General features: G+C 37.8%; 1 protein-coding gene and 1 long non-coding RNA gene across 2 annotated transcripts in view; both read left to right on the top strand.

Moving 5' to 3' along the window:
* The window catches only part of LOC140953747 (UMP-CMP kinase-like), a 32,863-nt gene extending 17,297 nt beyond the window's left edge, over positions 1 to 15,566 (top strand). Inside the window, exons 3-6 of the mRNA XM_073403141.1 lie at positions 372 to 509; positions 5,687 to 5,763; positions 13,416 to 13,512; positions 15,167 to 15,566. Coding sequence (XP_073259242.1) covers positions 372 to 509; positions 5,687 to 5,763; positions 13,416 to 13,512; positions 15,167 to 15,211 — 357 coding nt within the window. The 3' untranslated portion in view covers positions 15,212 to 15,566. The remainder of the gene's footprint in view (positions 1 to 371; positions 510 to 5,686; positions 5,764 to 13,415; positions 13,513 to 15,166) is intronic.
* Positions 8,336 to 9,803, top strand: LOC140921400 (uncharacterized). Its single transcript, XR_012164010.1, has 2 exons — positions 8,336 to 8,480; positions 9,183 to 9,803. It is a non-coding gene; the product is annotated as an uncharacterized lncRNA (long non-coding RNA).
* Positions 15,567 to 23,118: the final 7,552 nt, after the last annotated feature.

Below are 23,118 nucleotides of genomic sequence, written 5' to 3'. Positions count from 1 at the left end.
ATTTTGCCTCAAATTTTAGTTGTTTTCAAGTCGCCGACCACGAAAATTGATTTTGTCGATTTTCTCCAAATCCAAGCGGCCTTTTGAAAAACAAACTACACCACGTTTAGTTACTTACTAATAAGTATGTATGAACAAGATATGAGCAAAATTTAATTTTTGACCGTGGCCGCCGGTTGTTCGATATTTACAGACATTCGCTCGTAAGTGGTTTGAACCCAGCACTCATCTTGGTGGGTATGTACTTGTACTTCCTGAGTAGAGAGTGATTGACTTTTTAACAACCTCTGCATTAATTTGCCATCATCAAAGTTGATGGTAATACTAAACTTGCTATTTTTAAGGTAATCAGGTCTTTGTTATTTTGCTAGGCAATGAACAAAAGTAACACAAAGAGATTCCTCATAGATGGGTTTCCAAGGAATGAAAATAATCTTCAAGGTTGGCATAAAGTTATGGATGGAAAAGCGGATGTGAAGTGTGTTTTATTTTTTGAGTGCACAGAAGAGGTATGTACTTTGACTGTACAATTTGCATTTTTGTTGAAAATATAGTTATCTGTTGTTATGTCATGCAAGTCTGTCACGAGTATATCACTCCATATCATCACATACATTATATGCCAACTCTCCCAGATTATCTGTAAGTCTCCTGGATACAGCACCAATCTCCTGGTCTTCTGTACATGTATCGGTCACCAAATCTCCTGCATAAAATCAAATTTTGAGCTTTTCAGTGCTTTAGTTGATTAATTTAATGAATTTAGCCCTTTTTTACCCTAATTCGATAATTATTATTATTATTATTATTATTATTATTATAACATTTAAACAGAGGATCTAACAAAGCTCAGGATGCGCGGTTAGATATCCACGCGCGTGGTTTCTGGGAGCGACATCGTTCAGCATTCTTCGATGTGAGGGTCTGTCACCCTAATGCTGTATCGTATAACCTAGAGCCACAACAAATCTATCGTATCCATGAGAACGAGAAAAAGCGTCTCTACTCAGAGAGAGTCCTGGACATCGAGCATGGAACATCTACACCCTTGGTCTTCACCACAACTGGCGGAATGGGAAAGGAGTGCTTGAAGTATCATAGCCGTTTAGCACAGCTGATTGCCATCAAAAAAGGGGAGCAGTATGCCAAAACCATCTCATGGATCAGAACCAGAACCTCATTCGCACCCTTGAGATCTGCGTTGGTTTGTCTTCGAGGCTCTAGGACCAGAAGAGTGCCATGTGACATTAAGAATGTTGATATCGACGTCGAAGTTGCTGAAGGAGCCATTAAATCGGACTATTGATATGTTTCCTTACTTCATATATATCTTTTTATTTCATTATTATTATTACTATTTTTTTTGTTTTTTAGCAGTTGAAAGAAACTTTTGAATTTTAGAGGCTGACAGTTTTTTTTTATTGAAAAGAAATGTTTTTTAATTCGAAAAAAATTTTCTTAGTTTTAATTAACTTTTTTTTAAAGCTAAATTAAGTGCTTTTTAAATCGACAGAAATTGTAAATAATGTTTTTGAATGAATAGTTTTTTCTTTTTTTTAAGCGAATTAATTGTAAATAGGATTTTAATAGTTTTTTAATAAAATTGTCTATTATATTTAAAAAAAAAGTTATTATTATTATTATTATTATTATTATTATTATTATTATTATTATCATTATTCATAGTATGGTTTCAGGGTCATTTTTGCACATATTTAGTCACTGACAAATTTACAGTATAAGATTACAATGTATTTCGTCATTACAGTCATAAGGGGGTGGGGGGAGCCTTGAAAGTCCTTGAATTTTGGAGCTAATATCATAGGTGACGAATTACTCCTTAATTTTGGCGCGAAATTTCAGTGTTAATTTGTAATTTCACATGTGAAATTACTAAATTGCCATGGCAACCGGCCCTATGTCTCCATTTCAAGATGGCGACGAAGTTTTAAAATGTCATGAATGAAGATGTCAGGGCATAAAAAGACGCTTTAGAAAACCTGAACACACGAAAGAGCACATCAAGACGGATTCTTAGAGGTATGTTGTCGAAAAATTCCGATAACTTAAGCCAAATTTCAGCTCTAAACGTTTGAGAGAGTGGAGTTCACAATCGATCGATACGATCATGGATAAACAAGTCAAAAGTCCTCGATTGCTATGGTAATTCGTCACACCAGGGGGGGCTGGCAACGGCCTCTGATCTTGCCGCTTTTCGGCTTTCCATGATCGCCCCAGTTAAGAAATCTGTCAATCATCCGAAAACTGTAGCGAGCATGCGCGGAACGGGCTGGGAAAACAAGTTCGTCTTAGCAGCTTCTTCGCAGCGATTCGGCAGTGTGAAGTGAAGTTGGTTTTGGTCCCGTTGGTCATTGGTTTCTTCGTTTTGTTCCGTGGTAATGTGGAGCTTACGTTTTCCTTTCTTCTGGTCTTGCGTTTGTCATTAAATGCGGCCCGGTTTACTACGGTAAGAACGAGACCAGTGAACATGTTTCTCGATGCCCCACCTTTTGATAATTTGTTTCTGTTTAGACGACCCACGAATTGCAAAAGTAAAAGAAGGACCAATCCTCCAATACGTATGTAGAAGAGTTTATATTTTCAATCGAAAGGCCCAAAATTGATTCTTCGTGGTATTCAAAAAAGTGCGGTGACTGGCATGTGGTTGAGTAGAAGAGTTGTCAGAGTTCAGCTGAGAGTTGTTTACGGCTTCACTACACCTTTAAGACGACAAGAAATGATGATTGAGATTCTCAGTTCTACATCCTTGATTGTGAACTTATCCTGGCAGAGTTGCGTTGGATGATTGAATGGCATAGTCAAATCTCGTAGTTCATGTATTTCTTTATGTACTAGAAGCTAAATAAATTTTGCCAAGAGATCATTCTCTCTTGATTTTGCACATGTTGATATGCTTAAGTTCTTTTCTTCGTGCGATTTGATTTAAACTTTACCGTAGTTTCTAACAAATGAATCTTAGGCAGATGAAAGGGTAATTATCTTGTGTGTTTGGAATTCTCTTTTCATGACAGCAGTTAATACACTGCCTTCAGTTTGAGTCCTAATTCAAGTGTGTTTTGTTGCAAAAAAAGAGGGAAAATTATAAATTTTAAAAACTACACTACCCCTTGGAACAAGATTATGGTTTAAAAGAGATTAGCTAAGTTCAGAAAATAAATCTTCAAGTTTGCATGTTTTGACAAGGACTACATCCGGCTATAAATGCTTCCAAGGGAATGTATAAAGTCAGGAAAATGGTGACATTTCTATTTTTGCCTTTCCTTTGGCCACGATGATCAGTTTTTGCCATACAGTTGCATGTAATTTGTTACACTTTTGGACATCAACCTGCCAGGTTAGTTTGTGTCTGTATAAAAATGTAGTTAATGAAATCAAACCCTCTCAACTTAAAAATTACCTTGTAGTAGTGGATATGCAAAACACCAAAGGATGTCTTGGAAAAAATTTAAAATGATTATTAAGATAATATTATTAATTTTGTAGTCAACAATAACAGTTAGAAATTTGTGTTGAGGCAGGCAAAAACATTTTTCAGAGACCATAGACCTTCACTAACTTTGCTGTTAAAACAAGTGGTAAAAGGGTATTAAAATGTGAGATCACCTCCCTGGGCTTGCACTGAAAGAGAGTATGGGTAGTAGGACACATTGTTCATTTCCCCCACCCTTTTTATGCCAAGAGACCTGATTTTATAACCCTGATTCACTTCAGTTAGCATACAGAATTAAGTTAGCTTTTAAACTTAAAAAGATGGAAAAACTTGGGGAAAAAATTGGTGGTACCAAAAATGTAACTACAGACTGCTCTTCATCAACCTTCACAGCCCAAACAGACACCCTGTTCAAAACTCTAAAGGGTGAAATGGTCACCACCCTAACTAATCAGCACATACCCATCTAGGCCATATAAGCCAAGGGTAGTATGTAGAAAGAACTGCTGAGGGGATTGGGCTCAAGGGACAATAACTTCTTTTGATGGTTGATAAAAAGTCAATTTTACCTCGTTTATTTTACTTGTAAATCAGATTCATAACTTACACAAACAATTTAAGTTGTACATTTTTCAAGGTCCTTCCGATTCTCTTTATAAACTTTGCAAAACATTCAATTTTCTTTTTTCTGTTTCTTGTACTTCAGTCCTTTGAGGGATTTTCTCAATGTATACTGAGCATAGCCCTCTCTGATGTACTCACTCTTCTTAGCAACTGGATTAATCTCTTGTCCCCACACTCAGATTCAAGTATAATTCAAAACTATGGGGTAATTTTTGTACAAACAATTTCAAGGAAGTACTTAAAACCGAAGTCACTATCTAATATAAAACTACTAAATACGGTATTGCTGTTGGAGCTATTTATTGATTATCACTCAAACGATATTCCAGTGAAGGATTTGAAGATTCAGTAAGCCCTTCCCTGCAGCCTTTTGATATTAAAAATAGCTTATACTGACAGACTCAGTGTATGTGAAGCAAAGTGATTGGAACATTTAACCTGGCTTTTACTAAATTAGCCCTGTATTCTGTATTTACGCCCACAAATATTTGTTGTGGCTCCCGGTGTACAAACAAACTTACGAACAGCGAAGTACAAAATTGGTTTAATGAACATCCCCATATGACTGTTGCAAGACTCATACTATAATGAGCTCGAAGCATATGTTTAGGATAAGGCAGAGAGTTCTTAATACCACCGTAGGTGAAAAAATATATAAGAGATGGAGCAGGCTGCCCTGAGGCTGGTCGCTCGAAAATTCACGAAGCTTATAAATAACTGAACTTGCCAAGGTGCCGAATCACGATGAGCGAAGTCACTCATGAACTGTTCATACATCACGCCTCCTGATGTCCAAAAATCTCATGAAAAAAGTTCATGAAAACCTTTTCTTGATGTTTGGACGCCGTAAAACGTAAAACCGAGCAAAAACTCATCATCTTTCCATGTCCGCATTCTCCGCCATATTTGTTTTGAAGGAAAATTGGTACTCAGTCTCACTCGGCCAAATTTCTTAACTGGGGCGATCATGTAAACTCGGTTCCAGACCTCGCTGCCAGCCCCCCCCCCCCTGCGTCACACATCATATTAATAGGTAATCAACTGGTATACTCGTGAAATTAGGGAATAATTTCACTTGCGTTTTGTCCAAATCCTAATAATTTCCCTCGCCTAAAGGCTCGGGAAATTATAAGGATTTGGACAAAACGCACGTGAAATTATTTCCTAATTTCACTCGTCACCATTTGATTACACATACTAACTTTATCCAACCCTGATTTTAAAGTACCTAAAAGGAGCAAACACAGAAAGACCTTCAGGATCAAATTGGTCATATTGTGGAAGAACAGAAAAAGACATAGACTCAATGTTCTTGTTTTGCACTGAATGGAGTCCTAAAAAATGGAAAATGTGTCCTTGAAAGTCCTTGACTAGTCCTTGAATTTTTTGTTCAAGAAACGGTATGAGCCCTGTACTGTATTAATTCTGAGACTGTACTGAATCCAATCCTTTTTTTTTTTCATGGCAATTAACCATGAAAAACATGAAAATAATGTTTGTTGTTGTCATCAGGGTGTCCTAGTTACCAGAAATGTAAAATTATTGATAAGTATAATATAGTCATGTTTATCTTGAAGGTTAATGCATTATTAAACATCTCCCTGAAAACAGGAATGTATTAAGAGAATAATGCTGAGAGGAGAGTCAAGTGGGAGGCCCGATGATAACATTGAGAGTCTTAAAAAGAGGTATGTATCCAACAGAATTTTAAATGCATTTACCCTTGTTATTCACTTGGTTTTAATAAAGTGTTGCATGTGAATTCCCTTGTAGAATCAGACACTATGTAGAATCTATGCAAATGCTATGTCACAAAGCTATGTAAAACCTATGTTAATGAGTCATACATTGCTTTAACCAGATCCTATGTTGTTTCTATGCCAGGACTATGTTTTTTGTATCGAAAATGCTATGTTTTCGCTAGTCAAACGGAACCTGCTTAAAAGCTATGCAGTTTTTAAAGGAAGGAATAAAGGCAGAAATGACATAGTTTCCACATAGCCTATACATACAATTTACTTAGCTTTCAGAAAGAGATTTTAGACTTCATAGTCAACCTTATAGAAAAATCATAGGAAATAAATAGCCTTCACATAGGACTGAAATAGAGTTTACATAGTAAAATGGAACAGGGGACAGTTGATTAAATAGCTTTTGAATAGGGTTTGCTTAGAATTCAGATAGCCTAGGAATAGTGAAAACATAGCCTTTTTTAAAGATGACATATACTTTGCATAGCATTAAAATAGGGAAAACACAGAACAAATAGTCTTTACATAGGTTTCAAATAGGATTTTAATAGTATTTGAGTAGGTAAAACATATCACATACACAGCCTTTAATTAGAGTTCAAACAGAAATTACATAGAATTGACATAGTCTTTTATGTAGGTAGGTTTTGATCTGCTTAAGCAAATGTAGTCACTACTGACCTCTAGATCGCGTTTTCATCGTTTTTTGACCGTAATTTACTTGCAGACAATCGTAATAAAATCGTATTTTGAAGTACCATCTAATTACAGGCAAATTACGACGAACGTCCTTGCGTAAAAGAATCGTAACTTGCCCTTGTCTGATTTACGATTTAAATTCGAGAATTAATATTATCGTAATACTGTCGTAAACAAAATGCGATCAAATTGCCGTCAAATTACGACCAGCGTCCGAACGTAAAAGAATCGTATTTGCTCTTGTTTAATATACGAGTCAAATTCGAGAATTAATATTATCGTTTTATCGTCGTAAACAGAATGCGATCTAATAAAAGGCAGATTACGGCCAACGTCGGTCCGTAAATAAATCGCAATTTTCCCTCGTTCAATATACGAGTCAAATTCGATTATTGATATTATCGTAATATTGTCGTACACACATGAGTACGATATTCCAAGATGATTGCCATAACGTAAATACATCGCACTATCATCTTATTTACGACTCGAAAAGTGTATTGTCCTAGCTACGTGTTGTTGTAAACCTGTAGCATTTCTGACAGAGATGTAATAATTATAGGAATAAACCCAGCAAGTAAAGCTTCACAACGTTTGCGAACACAACACATTTGCGAGAGTGAGGGCTCTTACCTGTTCAACTACGAAGTGTCACGCAATGCGATGAAGGAAAGCGTCGTCACCGAACATCTCAACTTAAATACTGTTCAAAAGCTCATAATTTTTAATAATACAATGCTGTTGAAAGTGAGTGGAAAATGTAGTTCCTTCGAAGTAAAAGCAGCACACCGGAACCAGAAAGCACAAATTTCATTTGCTGAGTTTGGAAAAGTATTAAAACCGCCAAGTTATTCGGCACAATTGTGAACGTCTGGTCAACTCGAGTGGTAACGACCGTTAACGACGTACCCGAAAATCTTAAGTAAAGGTTCCGAGCGGATCATCAGGTGATCTTTGGTGAGTAGGGCTGGATTTTATTAAATCTTTACAACCCCCGTTCCGCTAAGGTCCCTTGCCCCCATACCGATGGGCGATCGAGACCGCTATGGCTACTCGTGTTCCTACAGTAAATCAGCTAAATAGCTAGCTACCATTACTACAAAAAATTTTAGTTCAAACAAGAAACCCCTTTTAGAAACACATTACATCGGGGTGATCAACAAAGAAGAGCTATGAAATGAAAGCTATGAAAGCTATGAAAGCGGTCGGTTACAGAGTGAGTGTTTAAAAACCCATAATATTCGTGTTACATTTAACAGTCTACGATCTAATTAAATTAGTTTGATTGAAGTCAATGCTATACTCTTGAAGCTTTATTAAATAAGTCAACGAGTGTGTGGAAACTTCACCTGTGGCGACTAACGGCGAAAAGGGCAAAAATTGTATGATGTTGCCACTGTAACTGTAAACAAGAGAGGTGCGAAGATTCGCGGAAACTGCTCGAGCAGTTCGCTTCGCTCGATTCAGTCTGGATTACAGATATTACAAATTTTATGTTTGACTCATTTAGTCTCAAACATGATCTGAATCGTTCACTGTATTAAAAATCCCTAGCCCAAAATTCGGAGAAGGGGCCCCTTCTCCGATGTAACATGACGGGAGGGGGAGGGGGGGTCTGTACACAGGCTAGACAATGGAAATCCACTCTTAGAGAGTACGCAAGGTAGAAAAAGATAAATTGTTTAGTATTGATTTGCATTTTAGGTTCAGACAGACGCTTCAACTTTGCGATACAAAGTAGACTAGCTAAGCAAAGAGATCTCAAAGAGCTTATGTGATATTATAAACAGTAACCTTGTGATGCAATTTATTTAATTTCAGTTGACTATGATGACAGTAAAAGACACCAGGATCCGATTCTGCCGTCGTCCAGTGCAAATTCATTCATGTGCTTGATTCTCTGTGGCTAATCTTCATCTAAAGTAGCCCTTTACATCCTCATAGGAGCGAATCAGGTAGGAGTACGTTAGCCTATGAGCAAACCATAAACGGCCTACAAATAAAGTCAATAAAGATAATCCTACAAACTGATATATCAATCTACAAATAATAAAAAAAAACAAGAAATCGGGCATGCAAATCGGCCACGAATTTGTACAAATATGTATAACGTTTAATCCAAAAATTCTTGGAATCACGTAGTGCTGGCTTTGGTATAATGCCTTTGAAGGAATCAAACTTATAGCTCCACGTATTCCAAAATTTTCAATCATGCCCCCACAGTCTGTTGGAAAACTTACCAGACTGTCCCGAGATAGCCTGGGTAGTAAGCTTTTCCGCGCGAGTTTGTCGAAAAAATTGGAAAAAGAGAACAAAAGATCGCACCCACTTGCTAGGCAGGCTAGGCCGGAGAGGAATAGGCTCTCTGTGTCGTTTACCTAAGTTTACCTTGATAGGTGCATTCCACTCGCACATGTACTGGGAAGCCACGATGAATCACCGGTAAATTGAGAGTTATATTTCATTTAAATGGTGTGAAAATTAAAGATTCCTTGGTCTGATATTTTCTGCCCCTTTGTAAGTTCTTTTTAATTGCGCAACTACCTGGCATTGAAGTTCATTACAATATGATTTCCATCTTTCCGGCTTCTATATAAGTGATCCTTGCTTCATACAGTTATACCGTTCATTCATTCATTATGTGTTTTTTTTTTCAGAATGGTAGTAGTCCTTTAGGATTGTAGCGTGGACGAGCGCACAAGGCACTCAAGACCCTCAAGAGAAGATGGTCTCCCTCCAGTTCCCTTCTCGGGTAGTCCGCTTTCTCCGGAGTCCAGCTAAGCGTCCGCGTACATTCTACGATCTGTTTCTTCTCTACTGCTAATCTAAGATTAAAAGAATAATGGCCACATTGCCATGCTACAGTAGCATCTACAATTCACATTTTGCCAATGTTGTTTTGATGAGCATTTATATGACACTCAAAATCAGACGTTGCCGCCTGCGACGAAAAACAACACCCGAGGCTAATGTAAGGTGTAATAACCTTGAAAAGGTGGGAATTCCGAAGTTTCGAAGTTTTTCCGATTTGAAGGGTGTGCGATCGACTTTTATCTGAGCATTACCTTGTAAACGTCTTGTGCATAATCCTTCATTTTGACGAAATTTTTAATTTTGAGAACCACAATATCTACTTTAAATATTACAGGTAAACGATATTAATCGCAGTTAGTATATTGTAATTATAATTACGATATTTTATATGAACGTTTTTGATAGTCCTGTCAGAGATATGTCTTGTAAACTGAATAAAAAATAAGAATATTCACATTCTTTGAGTGGCCGTTCTGTGGTCATTGTACAAAGGAGGAACTCAAAATGCCTTCTTCTATTTGTAACTAAAGTGTGTGTTCACTGTAAAAACGACCAAATGGCGCAAGGATATCTAAACCTTCTCAGCAAAAGCCTTTCTTCTCAGATTGTAATTCAATAGTATCTCCATCGAAAAAGTTACAAGGTAAGGATTTCTAAATCTAAAGCCAAAGAACAAAACACTTGTCTTCTGCGTAGCCGTTTTACCCTTGGAGAGGAGCGCTACGTCACAAGACCAGAACGGCCGGCTACAAAGGTGACTAGGAAAACATTATCTGGGTAAAACACCGGGTAAAGATACAATGGCTGCTTCGTTGTTTCAGTCGACTGGACGTCAAAAAATGTGTGCATCGTAGAATCGACCACATAAAGAAGATTTCCACATCTGATAAAAGGCGCCCTTCTTTTGATAGTTCGCTGTATCGTTATTGTGGATCCAACAAAGTCTTGGATTCTGGATCCACGCCGTGATTCTGGATTTCTTGAGCTGTATTCCAGATTCCAAAGCCAGGATTCCGGATTCCAGAAGCAAAGATTTCCTAGATTTCATATGCAAAAAATTCCCGGATCAGGATCCGGGCAAAAAGTCGCAAAAACTACATTTGATGATATCAATACCACTTCCCATCTCTTCTTCTGTTCGTAGTTGCACCGTGACCTTATCGTAAAAGCGACAAAATACGATTATTTGCAAGGTAAAGATCTCTAAATTTGATCGTAAAAACGACATTTGACGATAAAAGTACGACTTCAAAACTCTTCTTCCGCCCGTAGTTGCACCGTGCCTTTGTCGTAAAATGACAAAACACGATTTCTTTACGATTTTTTTATGGTAAAAATCTCTGAATGTGATCGTGAAAACGACATTTCACGATAAAAATACGAGTTCAACACTCTTCTTCTGCCCGTAGTTGTACCGTACCTTTATCGTAGAAGCGACACAATACGACTTTTTGAAAACTTACTTTACGACATGAATACGATTAATTTAAGTTAATTTACGATGTAAATACGATCACTTTACGACGCAAATAAGGTCCCAATACGACTTAAAATACGATCCTTTTACTACCAAAATACGATCTAGAGGTCAGTAGTGAGTGTTTAAAATACCCTCGTAAAAATCACCAGAATAGTAAAAATAGTATACACACATGAATTAGAATATCTTTTACATTGGTAAGAAATGGGTTTTGACACGAAAAATTGAAAACTATAGCAATATAATACCACGAACACACAACACAAATGCAGTATTTTCATGGAGCAGTTTCAGAATCGAAACCCCAAGTTAAAGTTTGCTTAATTTGCTTATCGTGTAGACTTTTGGCTGATGTCGTGCTCTTCAGTGCCATACACTTTTCTTTTGACTGCAACGAATAAGTATCTGCAAACAGAAAAGTTGAGATTTTAAGGCAAATGAACACAAAAACAACCTGACGTTTTAGAATTGAAACGAACGAGTATCGAAGCGTGATCGAAGGTGACCGATCCAACTTGTTCAGGTACGCGAAAAGGGGAGACAACACGGGTAAATCGAAACTCAAACTGAGAAAACATCACTTACCAAAGTTAGGAATACTTTTCGTTGAACCTGGCAGGAAAACGACTTTAAATTGAAGTAAAAAGAAGCGTCTTCTTGTAAAAACGCACGCTTTACAGTTCGTCTTCTTTGACTTGAAAGTGCTCGCGTGGAATCAGCCAATTTTCACACCTTTTGATTGGTTGAAAAGGCCCATGTGACGATAAAACGCTAAATACGCATGTGTTGAACTCACGGGCCTCCCTGGGAACTAGTGGAAACAAAATGGCTGACAAACACCGAGGACTGCAGCTAGCGTTTCGCAGTTTTGACCATGAATTTCTATTCAGGAGTCGTCCATAATCAAGACGAAGGATCGAAACTAATATAAAAGAAGAAAATGATGCATGGAGATATCATTTCAAGTGAAGAAACTCTAGGGAAAAGCTAGAAAGGAAAGTTAAGTCAGGAATGATGGATGTAGCGATCCAATGCTTTACAAAAATCTTCTCACTAAGAAACTATCTGCAAGCACAAAAAAAATTGTAGTAAATGATTTTTAAGTTTTTTAGTTTTAAACACTGCTTTTTACGTTGGAAGTATGCTTTTGGTAAGCGCTATTTAACCTGTACAATCAACATGCCTAGTATTTTAAAAGGTATGTTGAAATATCACATAGGAAACGCATAGACTACATATTCCTCATATGAGTGAAAATATAAGAAAAATTACGTTTATGTAAAAGCTATGTAACCTTTATCTCATGATAAAGCTAAATTAAAATGTCACATAGTGAAAACATAGGCTGCAAATATGTTTGATCACTTAGCATAGAATATGCATAGCACTATGTAAAAGCTACGAAACTTGTTGGAAATAAAATTGACGATCGAGATGCTATGTAAAAGCTATTTTGCTTTGTTGCATAGTAAATCCATAGGATGCAAATCGGAAGGAAAAGCAGAACTTTCTATTGCATAGTAAATACATAGCTATGTAAAGACTATGAAAAGATTTTGAATAGTATTTGCATAGGTATTAAAAAGCTATGTACTTTTCAAATAGCCTAAACATAGTTTCAACATATATTTTGCATACTTTGGACTATGTAGTGTGGTATGCTACATAGTTGATACATAGGCAGTAGTGAACATAACATAGCTGAAACATAGTCCAACATAGTAAACAAATAGCATGAGCATAGGTTTTGCATATGTCTGGTTCTACAAGGGTTGTATTTAATTTTCTTTTTCTTGGTGATTTATTAATCCGTTTGTGAACATTCATTATGTTGCCTATAAAACACAATATTATTTTCCTATTCAGTCATTTATACAAACATTTTCCTGTTGGTGCTGGATGTCTCCAGCACACTCATGCTCCACCAAAACTATCATAATACAGGCCTTTCCAAAAAAAAAAAACAGAACAAATCAAATCAAAACAAATTATTATCGGTCAGAAGGCAATTAGTATTCCTTAGGCAATTTGCTTTCTTTGGTTCCAAAAATGGCTCGTGTGTTGGGGGAACTTTATTTTGGGTTTTGTGTGTTGCTTAGAGGAATGCATTTCATGCTTCTATGGCATGCTTTGCAGCTTCCCCTGAGCTGTTGGCATAGTTTGTGCCTTGCTATCTTATTCCTTTGCCATCATCTTGTCTGATCCAGCGCATGCAGTGCCAGGGAGATAAGAAAGGCTTGATCTGCCAACACTATTGTCCTACCCCATGATAGTGGGGCAATAAGTGAGGCTGTGTGTATTTGTGCATGTAACCCAAAGTTGCTAATTGCCTGCCACAGGACTGTGTCCCCATTACTAAGCCATCTTGTTGTTTGTTTATTTGGACTGCGTGCCTTATTTTATTGCATTACTTTTCATGGGGATTTAACTTGGCAGGTGGTGACTTAAATGCTGCAATAGGTGCAAAACAATTTGTTTCCACTTCACAGGGGACTTATATTTCAAGAGTTGTCCTCTCCTTATTGCGTAGAACTAAAAGTTGATTTTACCCAATATTAATTTTAACTGCCTGATCAATTATACACTTCTTTCATAGGTTTCACACATATGAAACACAAACTATGCCAATTATCCAACATTATGAGAAACTAGGACTTGTGAAAAAGATCCAGGCAATTAAATCGCCAGAACAGGTAAGGTGTTACACTTGTAGCTTCGCAAGTATGGTTAATGGTGCATTTGAATTTATACTGTAAATAGACCTTTTTACCGATATGGCAGCCATATAATTGAAGTAAATGGATTTAACGAGTATTATGGGATGACCAGGGAGCATAAGCACGATCCGATATAATAGCATCAGTATTTACACGTGCTTTTACGGCCAATTTTTCTTTAGGTTTTCCTAGAAAAAGATTGTAATGGGAAAAAAGATCGTTGTGCCACGTTTTGATGTAATAATGATCGCCTTTTTGCCAAGAAATATATAATAATTTATTGAAGTTCTCTTTTTGCCTGAAAAGTTCGTGTAAATACTGAGCAAGTGCCCTCCTTAAATCTGATAAATTCAATATGGCTGCCATATCGGTAAAAAGGTCTGTTGTTTCTCTTAACTTTTTTATGGATTAAGGGGCATGGAAAAAGTTTGTACATTGTTTGTTTGTACACTGTAAGTGATTCCAGAGACTTTGTGAGTCATCTGAAAGTAGTTTAAATTAGACTGAAGACAGTTAACCTTGCTGGTTTCAAATGATCAATGACTCTGACATACAACAGTTGCCAGTGGTTTCATGTACTTATATGTAACTGTCACGTCCTAGGCACAATGTGCCAGACAAGAAACATTTGAAACCGGCAAGGTAGACTATTCTCAATGCATACACAATTGGCACATGACGTGGGAAATAAGAATTCCTTTAACCCATCCGCCCCTGGAAATTTTGCCGAAAAACACGTTTTGAAGCTAGTCAAGCAGTTTTCTGGTCACTGTCATGCTGTAAAGAGCTGAACTTTACCATAAAGCCATTTACAGGTCATACAATTCGTGGCCTTCTGATCCAGGTGCAAAATATTAGCTTGGGAAGTTCGGGCATGGGCAGAAAGCACAATTTCTTCCCCCTCTTTTTTCACTTTTGTTGCCTCATTTTTTTTTTCTTTTACCGAGTATTTAGTTTGCTTCATTTTGGTGAGAAAAAATTTTAGGAAAGCTTTTAGGATCTTAGGATTAGATGAAAGGAGAGATAGATGGGTAGTGGAACAAGATTTTCATGGATATATTTTCAGATCAATGTTACACAGTTGTTTGCTTTTTGCTCTGGTACCCTTGACTGAATTGTGCTTATTCTGATATGGTGGTTTCCTCCAGTAACTTAGTTCCCAGTGTCGGGACAATGGGTATGCAGTGCGTCGGAATATTATACTGTCTTGATCTCATTGAAATCCCTTCCTATTCTTTTTCCCTGTTTAAGGCAGAGAGGTCCAAAACTATATACCCTGTACAGCAGTAAATCCCAGTATGCCATAGTGAGTACCCCCTGCCACCCTCGAGTTCCACAGGGATTCTATGTCATTTTTTTCATACTTGGGAAGTTTCCCCGTGGAATCTCCTCTGAAACCAAGAGTTCAGTAGTGTACCACCTTTTGTCATTATTGACCACTACAAAATTTTGCATGAGCATTGTCTTCATTTTCTCTTGGGAGTTAAAATGGCCCCAAGAGAAACTGTACACAATGCTTATGCAAAATTTTGTGGTGACCAACAAAGAGCATTATGGTATGTTATGGTATTTTCTGTAGTGGTCAGTTACTGGCAAACTACTCATCTTCTGGTTCTGTTTATTTTATCAGGTATTTGAAGAAGTTCAAAATGCCCTCACAAGCCTTGGTGATTGAAAAGGCCGTCCCATTTAGCTGATGTCACAATTTACAATGTACTTTTCACTTTTTAGAAATTTTTTTTGAAATTTTATCTTCATAATTATTTAGCAATATACATGCACAGGGTTGCCCCAGATCATGCTTGTAAAAGCTTCTCAAGGTTAGAGAAACAGTTTGTTTCCCACGGAGACGTTATTTAGGGTGTCAGCCAATGTTATTTCGGGGTGGAGCGCTTTGTAACGAGCAAAGGGCGTGGCTGCTTCGTAGGAGACTTACTATTTTATTCCTTTAGGGAATTTGTTTTTCAAACAGGAAAAGTTGAATTTTTATGAAAAGGGTTGATTTATCGGGTTATTTAAATCACTAGGGAAAGCTTCTTACAATAATATTTACTTATATTCCAAGGTCGGCCATATTTACCGCTGGTGTTTGCCTGCGGTGTAGGCTCTTTATAGCTTTGCTATGTACACCAGCGATATAAAGGCGAGATAATCACGTTTACCGCAATAAGCAATGAGCTTATTTAGAAAAAAACGGAGATCAAAGCAGTCCCAAGTGAATCTTTTGCGAAACTAACATGGAACTTCATTGAACTAGTCATTTAGTCTGAAATGTCATCGTCTCTCTTTTCTTGCACGCTGGTTGTGGGCTTGAGTAAAGCGACGGTTAATATTTCAGACTACTGATTATTTTTGTTTAAAGCTGTATGAAAAATAAAAGACAAGTAAAGAGAAAACTTGTTCACGTGCAGCTGACAAATTGCCATTTGCCGTAGACGTGATTTTCTTGAAAAGTCATTTTTAAGTATACTTTACGATGAGAAATAAAGTTTTTCGAAACGGCTACCAGCCAATTACTTGAATGTGTATATTTCTTTCTTAGCGCACACGCTCGAACATTAAACGCAATTTTGAGATAATGATAAATTGCGTGTCAATAGGCGCGAACTTCCTTAAATTAACGGGTGGGCCGGAAGCTCTAAGAACGGCTCACAGGATTGGTCTAGAAAAAAATAGATAGCCCAAACCCAAACAAAACTAACAATGAATCCCAACTCTGAACGGGACGACAAGAACCTATCAAATTAGAGGTTCTAAAGAGGTTCTGGCCAACAGAAATTAACCCTTCTTTTTCCGCACGGGTTTCCCAGGCCTTCTTGGTCAAAGCATTTCTTTGGACACATTCGCCTTGTCCACGTGACCGGAAACGAATAGCCGTGCATGATATCTACGAAACCCATTCCCAATCCAAGTGATAACAATCAAACTGTTTGCTACTTCGTATTGGAAAGAGACTATAAGAAGCTCAGGACTTAACGATTTAGTGAAAACAGCGTTCTGATTCCGCTTATGACTCAGTCGTTTACGATCTAGTGAAGACTAGATTGTCGAAGTCGCAAGTAGAAGCGGAATAACTAAACCAATCACAAAGCGTGGGAATGTGCATTGTGATTGGTTTATCCTTCCCTTTTGCTTCCGACCCCGGCAATCTGGTTTTCACTAGATCGTGACCGCCGCCCGGTTAGCTCAATTAGATAAGTGCCTGTCTACCGTGCAGGAGGTCACGGGTTCAAATCCCGACCGGACCAACACTCAGGGTCTTATAACTAAGGAGAATGTGCTACCTTTGTTGTGACATCTAGGGTTCGTACAGAGTCTTGAATTCTAGAAAAAATCTTGAAATTTGCCCAGCAAATTTCCAGACCTGGAAAATGTCTGGAAAAATGGTAAAATGTCTTGAATTTCTTTTTTTCAAAGCTATGGTCTCTATTGATCACTTAGTTGATAACCTTGAGTCTGGGAAAAGGAAGTACAGTATTGTTTTGGTAAAAAGTCCTGGAAAAAGTCTTGAATATTGGATCCCAAAATCTGTACGAACACTGCACATCTACAAATGGTAAGATTTTCTAGGGGTGCGTTTTTTCGGGAGAACTCCAAAAACGGATTTGTCATCTCGTATGGATTCTTCATCAACAAAAAACGGAGGATCCGAAAAAGGATCATTTACCATGACAACGGCATGTCCTCATGCTCCTGTTGGTGAGAAAAATAAAGGGAAAAAAAAAACAAACTGATCCTCGTGACGAAGACGAGAAGGAAAAGCAACAAGCATAAACTACGCATGAATATACGAAATGCATATATTTCGGCTTGAAACACAAACGTTTCTCGCAGAGAAAACACCTTAGGATAAGAAAAACTTTAAAAAATTTAAACTGAAGCCGATGATTTTTTTTTTAATTACTTGGAAAACGTCTTTCCTCTTTTTGAGGCTTTTATATCTTCTTAATTGCTGATTCTCCTGTAACAAGAAAAAAAAAAAGTATAGTCGAACCTGGCTTGTGTGAAGCGTTGGCCGCTTTATACAGGTCTGAGCCTGTTGTACAGTTTTACCAAGCTAAAAAGTTGTTTAAAACTGTGCTGGTTTTCAGTGTCACGCGATTCAAAATAGATCAAAATAAAAATCAAAACAGTTCAATAGGGAAAGTCCAGAATCTGTTAAGTGAAAGGTAGCCTGCATGCAAGCGTTTCCTTGCGAGTTCGTCGAGAAAGTTGGGAAATAACTTTCGCGCAATAATAACTCGATTGGAAACGCTTGCTACGCAGGCTAAGTGAAAGGAGGTAAATATGCAAAGACCCTCGTCAAGATTCAGGTCAGAGCAATAGGGTTAAATTTTTATTTAAAATAGGGACTGAATTCCCCTCAAGCCCGGATTATATTAACTTCTCTCATTAAAACACCTTTTTTTTTCATTAAGTTGCAAAATAGCAAGTTGTAAAGTGGATATCTGTTTTACCAGTTCCAGAACTGGCTCCGAAAAAGAGCAATAGTAAGTATTTTTTCCCCACTGGAGCTGTAAAGAGTCTCATATACAACAGCAATGGGAAAAGCTGCTGATGAGAAATACTCAAAATAGGGTAAATCAGGAGTCCATAGGCTCCTGGGTAAATAATACATTTTTGAGCGATAGTGACTTGAGATAAGGCTCTATTTTCGTTTCGATCTTTAAATAACATGCCGAAGGGCAAGGCGAAACGAAAAGAGAGCCTGATACCGAGCCTGATACAAACCTTCTACGAAACGTCTGCCGCCCACTTTTTTGATTGATTGACATGTGCCGGAAAAGAGTGATAGCCTGGGACCCAAACTAAGCGCAAACTCATTTGCGCGAAAGCAAGGCTAATGCGTTCACTTCTTACCAAGAAGACAATCAAACATGAGAAAACTGCGGCTGAGTTGCAGGAAAAAAGGAAAATTTGATACGTTGAGAGGTTTTTGACGCCTCAAAACTTACTTACAGGCCTGGGAAATCATTGTTTCAAACAGCAAAAGGAAAATCAGCACGTCGTCACTAAGAAAAACAACGAGCTTAACCAGAGATTGACCAAATAGTGGTCAGTGCCGGAGTGAGTTCAATGAAAATGAGAAGATGGTTTCAAAGGTCTTTAACAAGGTAATACCCTAAAGCCATTTTAATGCTATTTCAGTGTTGGTTAAGACTTCTTTAAGCCATACCTACCACTGGAGTGTACGTACTTGTCGAAAGCCTACAAGTTAAAATGAAACCTTCTTTTTAGTTGACATGTTTTGTAACGGAGTGAATGCAAAATCTTGTGTATTTGAAAACAGACCCCCTGCATAAATTCCTTGCGCTGTAAGACGTTAAATCGGTTGAAACGAAGATGACTAAAATACAATAAGTTTATTTATACATAAGCTTCCACATTATTTATCAAAATATTCAGCACGCACGTTTCACTCCTCAAGAACAAACTTAGATCGAACACAGAATTTTATACAGACGATATACTGAGCAGTTTAAACTCCATTTTACACTAAACACAAGAGCAAAATAGAAAACTAAGAAAAAGGATAATTACAGGGAATAAAATATTGTCATTTTAACAAACTTTGCCCTTCTCAAGCTTAAAAAGTTTACTTCTTCTTTAAGCTTCGTCGCTTTTTTCCTTTCATCTGTTAAGTACGATCAGCTTTTCCCACAACTTTGTTGTTTGCAACAGATATCCCATTGGCTTACTGGTAAACTGGTTTAAGTTTTGAAATCTTACTATTTTTGAGATTTCTATCGTTTTCCAGCGACTCATGCGGCAAATTATCAATGTTTATTTTTGTTTTTGCAAAGAAGTTGACCAACACTAACCTCGCAATCGCACAGGTGGCCCAAGCGTAATATGACAGAGTTTGTATGGGAAAAATAGAGTTTGAAACTTAGATGAAATAAATGAAGTAAAAGCGATAAAAGTTCTCAATAAAGTGTAAATATTGTTACCTGGAGTCGTTGTCTTTGCTTTTACGAAGTTTCAGCGCGATTTGAGTACTTTTACATCATCTGACCTGACGGTGTAATAATAAGAGACAAGGTAGGACAGAATCGCTCGATCGATCTTCAAAGCTGCTCAGAATCAGCTCCAAATTTCACGCGAAAAAACAAACACACTTACATTTTACACCGCCGAATCCACAAAGTGGTACGGTAAGATCACCTTCCTGCAATCCGTTCCGGTAAACCTTGCGTTTGGATCGCATAACTCGATCGAAAAGATCAACTACAGTTCAAAAATCGGCGCCATTTATCCGTGACTAGTAAAAGTGTAACATTTCAACCGTTCTGTCGCTCGGCGGTGACTGGGCGCTAACGTCAAATAATAACTCCCCGGGAGAGGGTGACATTACTTCGTTAAGACAAATCTCTACGCACCCACCTCCGAGCAAGGTCGGCTTCTTTGTTTTTACTCGGCCAATGAACGAAGCAACAAAACAAAACAGAGAAGCCAACCTTACTGGGAGGTTGGCTCGGAGGTGGGTGCGTAGAGATTTGTCTTAACGAAGTAATGCCACCCTCTCCCGGTGAGTTATTATTTGACGTTAGCGCCCAGTCTCCGCCGAGCGACAAAACGGTTGAAATGTTACACTTTTACTAGCCACGGATAAATGGCGCCGATTTTTGAACTGTAGTTGATCTTTTCGATCGAGTTATGCGATCCAAACGCAAGGTTTACCGGAACGGATTGCAGGAAGGTGATCTTACCGTACCACTTTGTGGATTCGGCGGCGTAAAATGTAAGTGTGTTTGTTTTTTCGCGTGAAATTTGGAGCTGATTCTGAGCAGCTTTGAAGATCGATCGAGCGATTCTGTCCTACCTTGTCTCTTATTATTACACTGTCAGGTCAGATGATGTAAAAGTACTCAAATCGCGCTGAAACTTCGTAAAAGCAAAGACAACGACTCCAGGTAACAATATTTACACTTTATTGAGAACTTTTATCGCTTTACTTCATTTATTTCATCTAAGTTTCAAACTCTATTTTTCCCATACAAACTCTCTCATATTACGCTTGGGCAACCTGTGCAATCGCGCTCATCCCAGGGCCGTCGGGGAATACGAAACTTGCCATTATTATTATTATTATTATTATTATTATTATTATTATTATTATTATTATTATTATTATTATTATTATTTTTATTTACATCTAACTAGTTGTGTTTTTTGTACACAAATAACTCAGTCAGAAACCTCCCGGTCCGTGCGTAATTGCCTTTGTACGAGCTGCGTTTTCTTTGCGGTTGTTTTGGCCCCACGGCAAAGAAGCCATCACTGAAGCTGTTTCACGGTCCATTCTTCTGTTTTTTCTCGAGTTAAAATTGCTCCAGGCACATCTTCAGTTCTTCCTTCAGCTTCACTAGTCAAGTGCATTTAATATTTAGTCCCGTAAGAACACTATTTGGAATTTACTATAAAAAATCGTCTAAGAAAATACATTTTTAAAAATAAATCCAGGGAAATATAAAATATTGGGTAAACGAAACGACAATACTTAAACTGCATGTTCAAGTGACCAATAAATTAAACAAAATGTAAAATAATATTACAAAACACACTTAGTAGTTCTGGTGTGTTGTTGTTTTATTGCAGGTCTGAAAAACTCGCTAAATTTAATAAATAGAGAATAATACATGGTCGCGCGGAGATATGGAATTTATCTTCGAGTGTTCACATCGATATCGAACGAGTGAGCGCAGCGAACGAGTGAGATATCGAATGTGAACACGAGAAGATAAATTCCATATCTCCAAGCGTCCATGTATTATTCTGTTTATTATATAAACATACTGATGACGGCGTTTTTGATGATTTTCCGAAGATTTCCGGCCACCTTCCGAAGATTTCCGAAGATTTTTCAAATTGTCCCGAAGACCAGACGAACGTTGCCGAACATTTTCCGAGAATTTCCGAAAATTTCCGAAGATGTCCGAAGATTGCCGAAGATTGCCGAGCACTTTCGAGGAAGTCCCGAAGATGTTTCGATGATACACCAACGAATTTAAGTACAATTTAAGAGACAAACCTGATGTCAGTGAAATTATCGATATCTTCACATGTAAAAATATCGTATTTTTACGTGTGTTCAGATACCACATTTCTCGGTGGTAGAAATCCTTGTAAAACACTGCAGTTTATATAATAAGCGAAATTAACAAACAGCAAACAGGCAACGAGCGAGGACAACAGTTTTTCTGGTTTGTTTATTTTCTTACGGCGTATCATTCGCGAAAGATTTTTGAGTTCTACAGCCGCGCAATTCAGCCAGGCAAGGAATAAGAGCTTTAAACTTCCGGTGACTCCAACAGCCAATCTGATCCTGTGACATTGTCCTAACAGCCAATCAGCGCTGCGGTCAAATCTGGCCGCAGCAAGCCCAAGCGTGACAGACTTTGGATCAGGCCCAATTTTAGCGCGACCACGACCAAAGAGAGAAGAATGTATGAGAACAAGAGCTATTATCGCTCTTGTTGAGAACTACTAAAATTGGGCCTGATCTCAGGTTCAGTAGCGCGATATTAGTTACCTGTATTCCTGTGTACTTGAAATCGATATCTGCTGTAAAGTTATCAAAACCAGCAAAACTATCGGAATCACTCAATTAGCACCTGAATCTGCCTGTTTGGTCAGGTGCGATTTCAGAGTTGAAAGAAAGGCAGTTCACTTCATTGTTGCAAGCAAAGCCACAAGCAGTGTCTGTGGCCACATCTATTTCTTTTATCACATAACCATTCAACTTAATCGCCCTTGCAAAACTGACATTTTGATGGCGCTGAGACATGAGGATACTGAGCGGTGCGCTGTAGACCACATGCAGTTAAGGCCAAAACGAGTACAAGCCACGAGGACATTTTCTTACCTCAAGAAATAGCAACTGTTTCAAAACTAACACAAACTTCTTATGTGTCAGCTACTCAGTAATACCTGTGAGAGGGCTGCCTGTTGTAAGGTGAGGTGGACCAGTAAGGTACAAGATACCATTAACGATAAGTGAAGGAGACTGGCTGTTTCTTGCTCAGTCCTTCTTTCTAATTGGGTCCAAAATCCTATTAATTTTGCTAATTAGGCATGTTGGATACCTCAACAATATCTAAGGAAGAATAAAGTATGAAAGAAATCACAGGAACGTAGGCGTACTACCGCCAAGGAAAAATGCCGAGCGTTACTGTTCCTTATGTAACGTGTTCATTTTAGATGGGTCATTTTAAATGGTTGTTGTACGGTCCTCTCTTTGCAGAAACCACTTTAATGGCAGAACTAATATAGAGTTCAAGGTTAAGAACCATGTTAGATAAATTATATCGATTAACCTGCGGTGAAAAAGCACGTCATTTACCGTCCCTGCATTCAGCGGTCACTTTCACTTTATACTCCAATTTTTAAATGTCTTTCTTTACTGTTTGAATTGGCCTATCTGATTACAGGGTAATTAGGACAGTTGCAATGCTGTATCTCCAAATTAGGTTTGCATTAATCTCGCGTTCAGCTAGCGCGCGCGGAATTAGAATACTTCAAGAGTAGCGTTTGTGACGTAATTTGTTAGTTGAGATTCAGCTATTGGTATAAATGGGTGTA

This window comes from Porites lutea, chromosome 12 (genome assembly GCF_958299795.1).
Source record: "Porites lutea chromosome 12, jaPorLute2.1, whole genome shotgun sequence".
Taxonomy (NCBI): Eukaryota; Metazoa; Cnidaria; class Anthozoa; order Scleractinia; family Poritidae; genus Porites; species Porites lutea.
The sequence above is the reverse complement of the archived record's forward strand: the minus strand, read 5'-3'. Positions and strand labels throughout refer to the sequence as shown.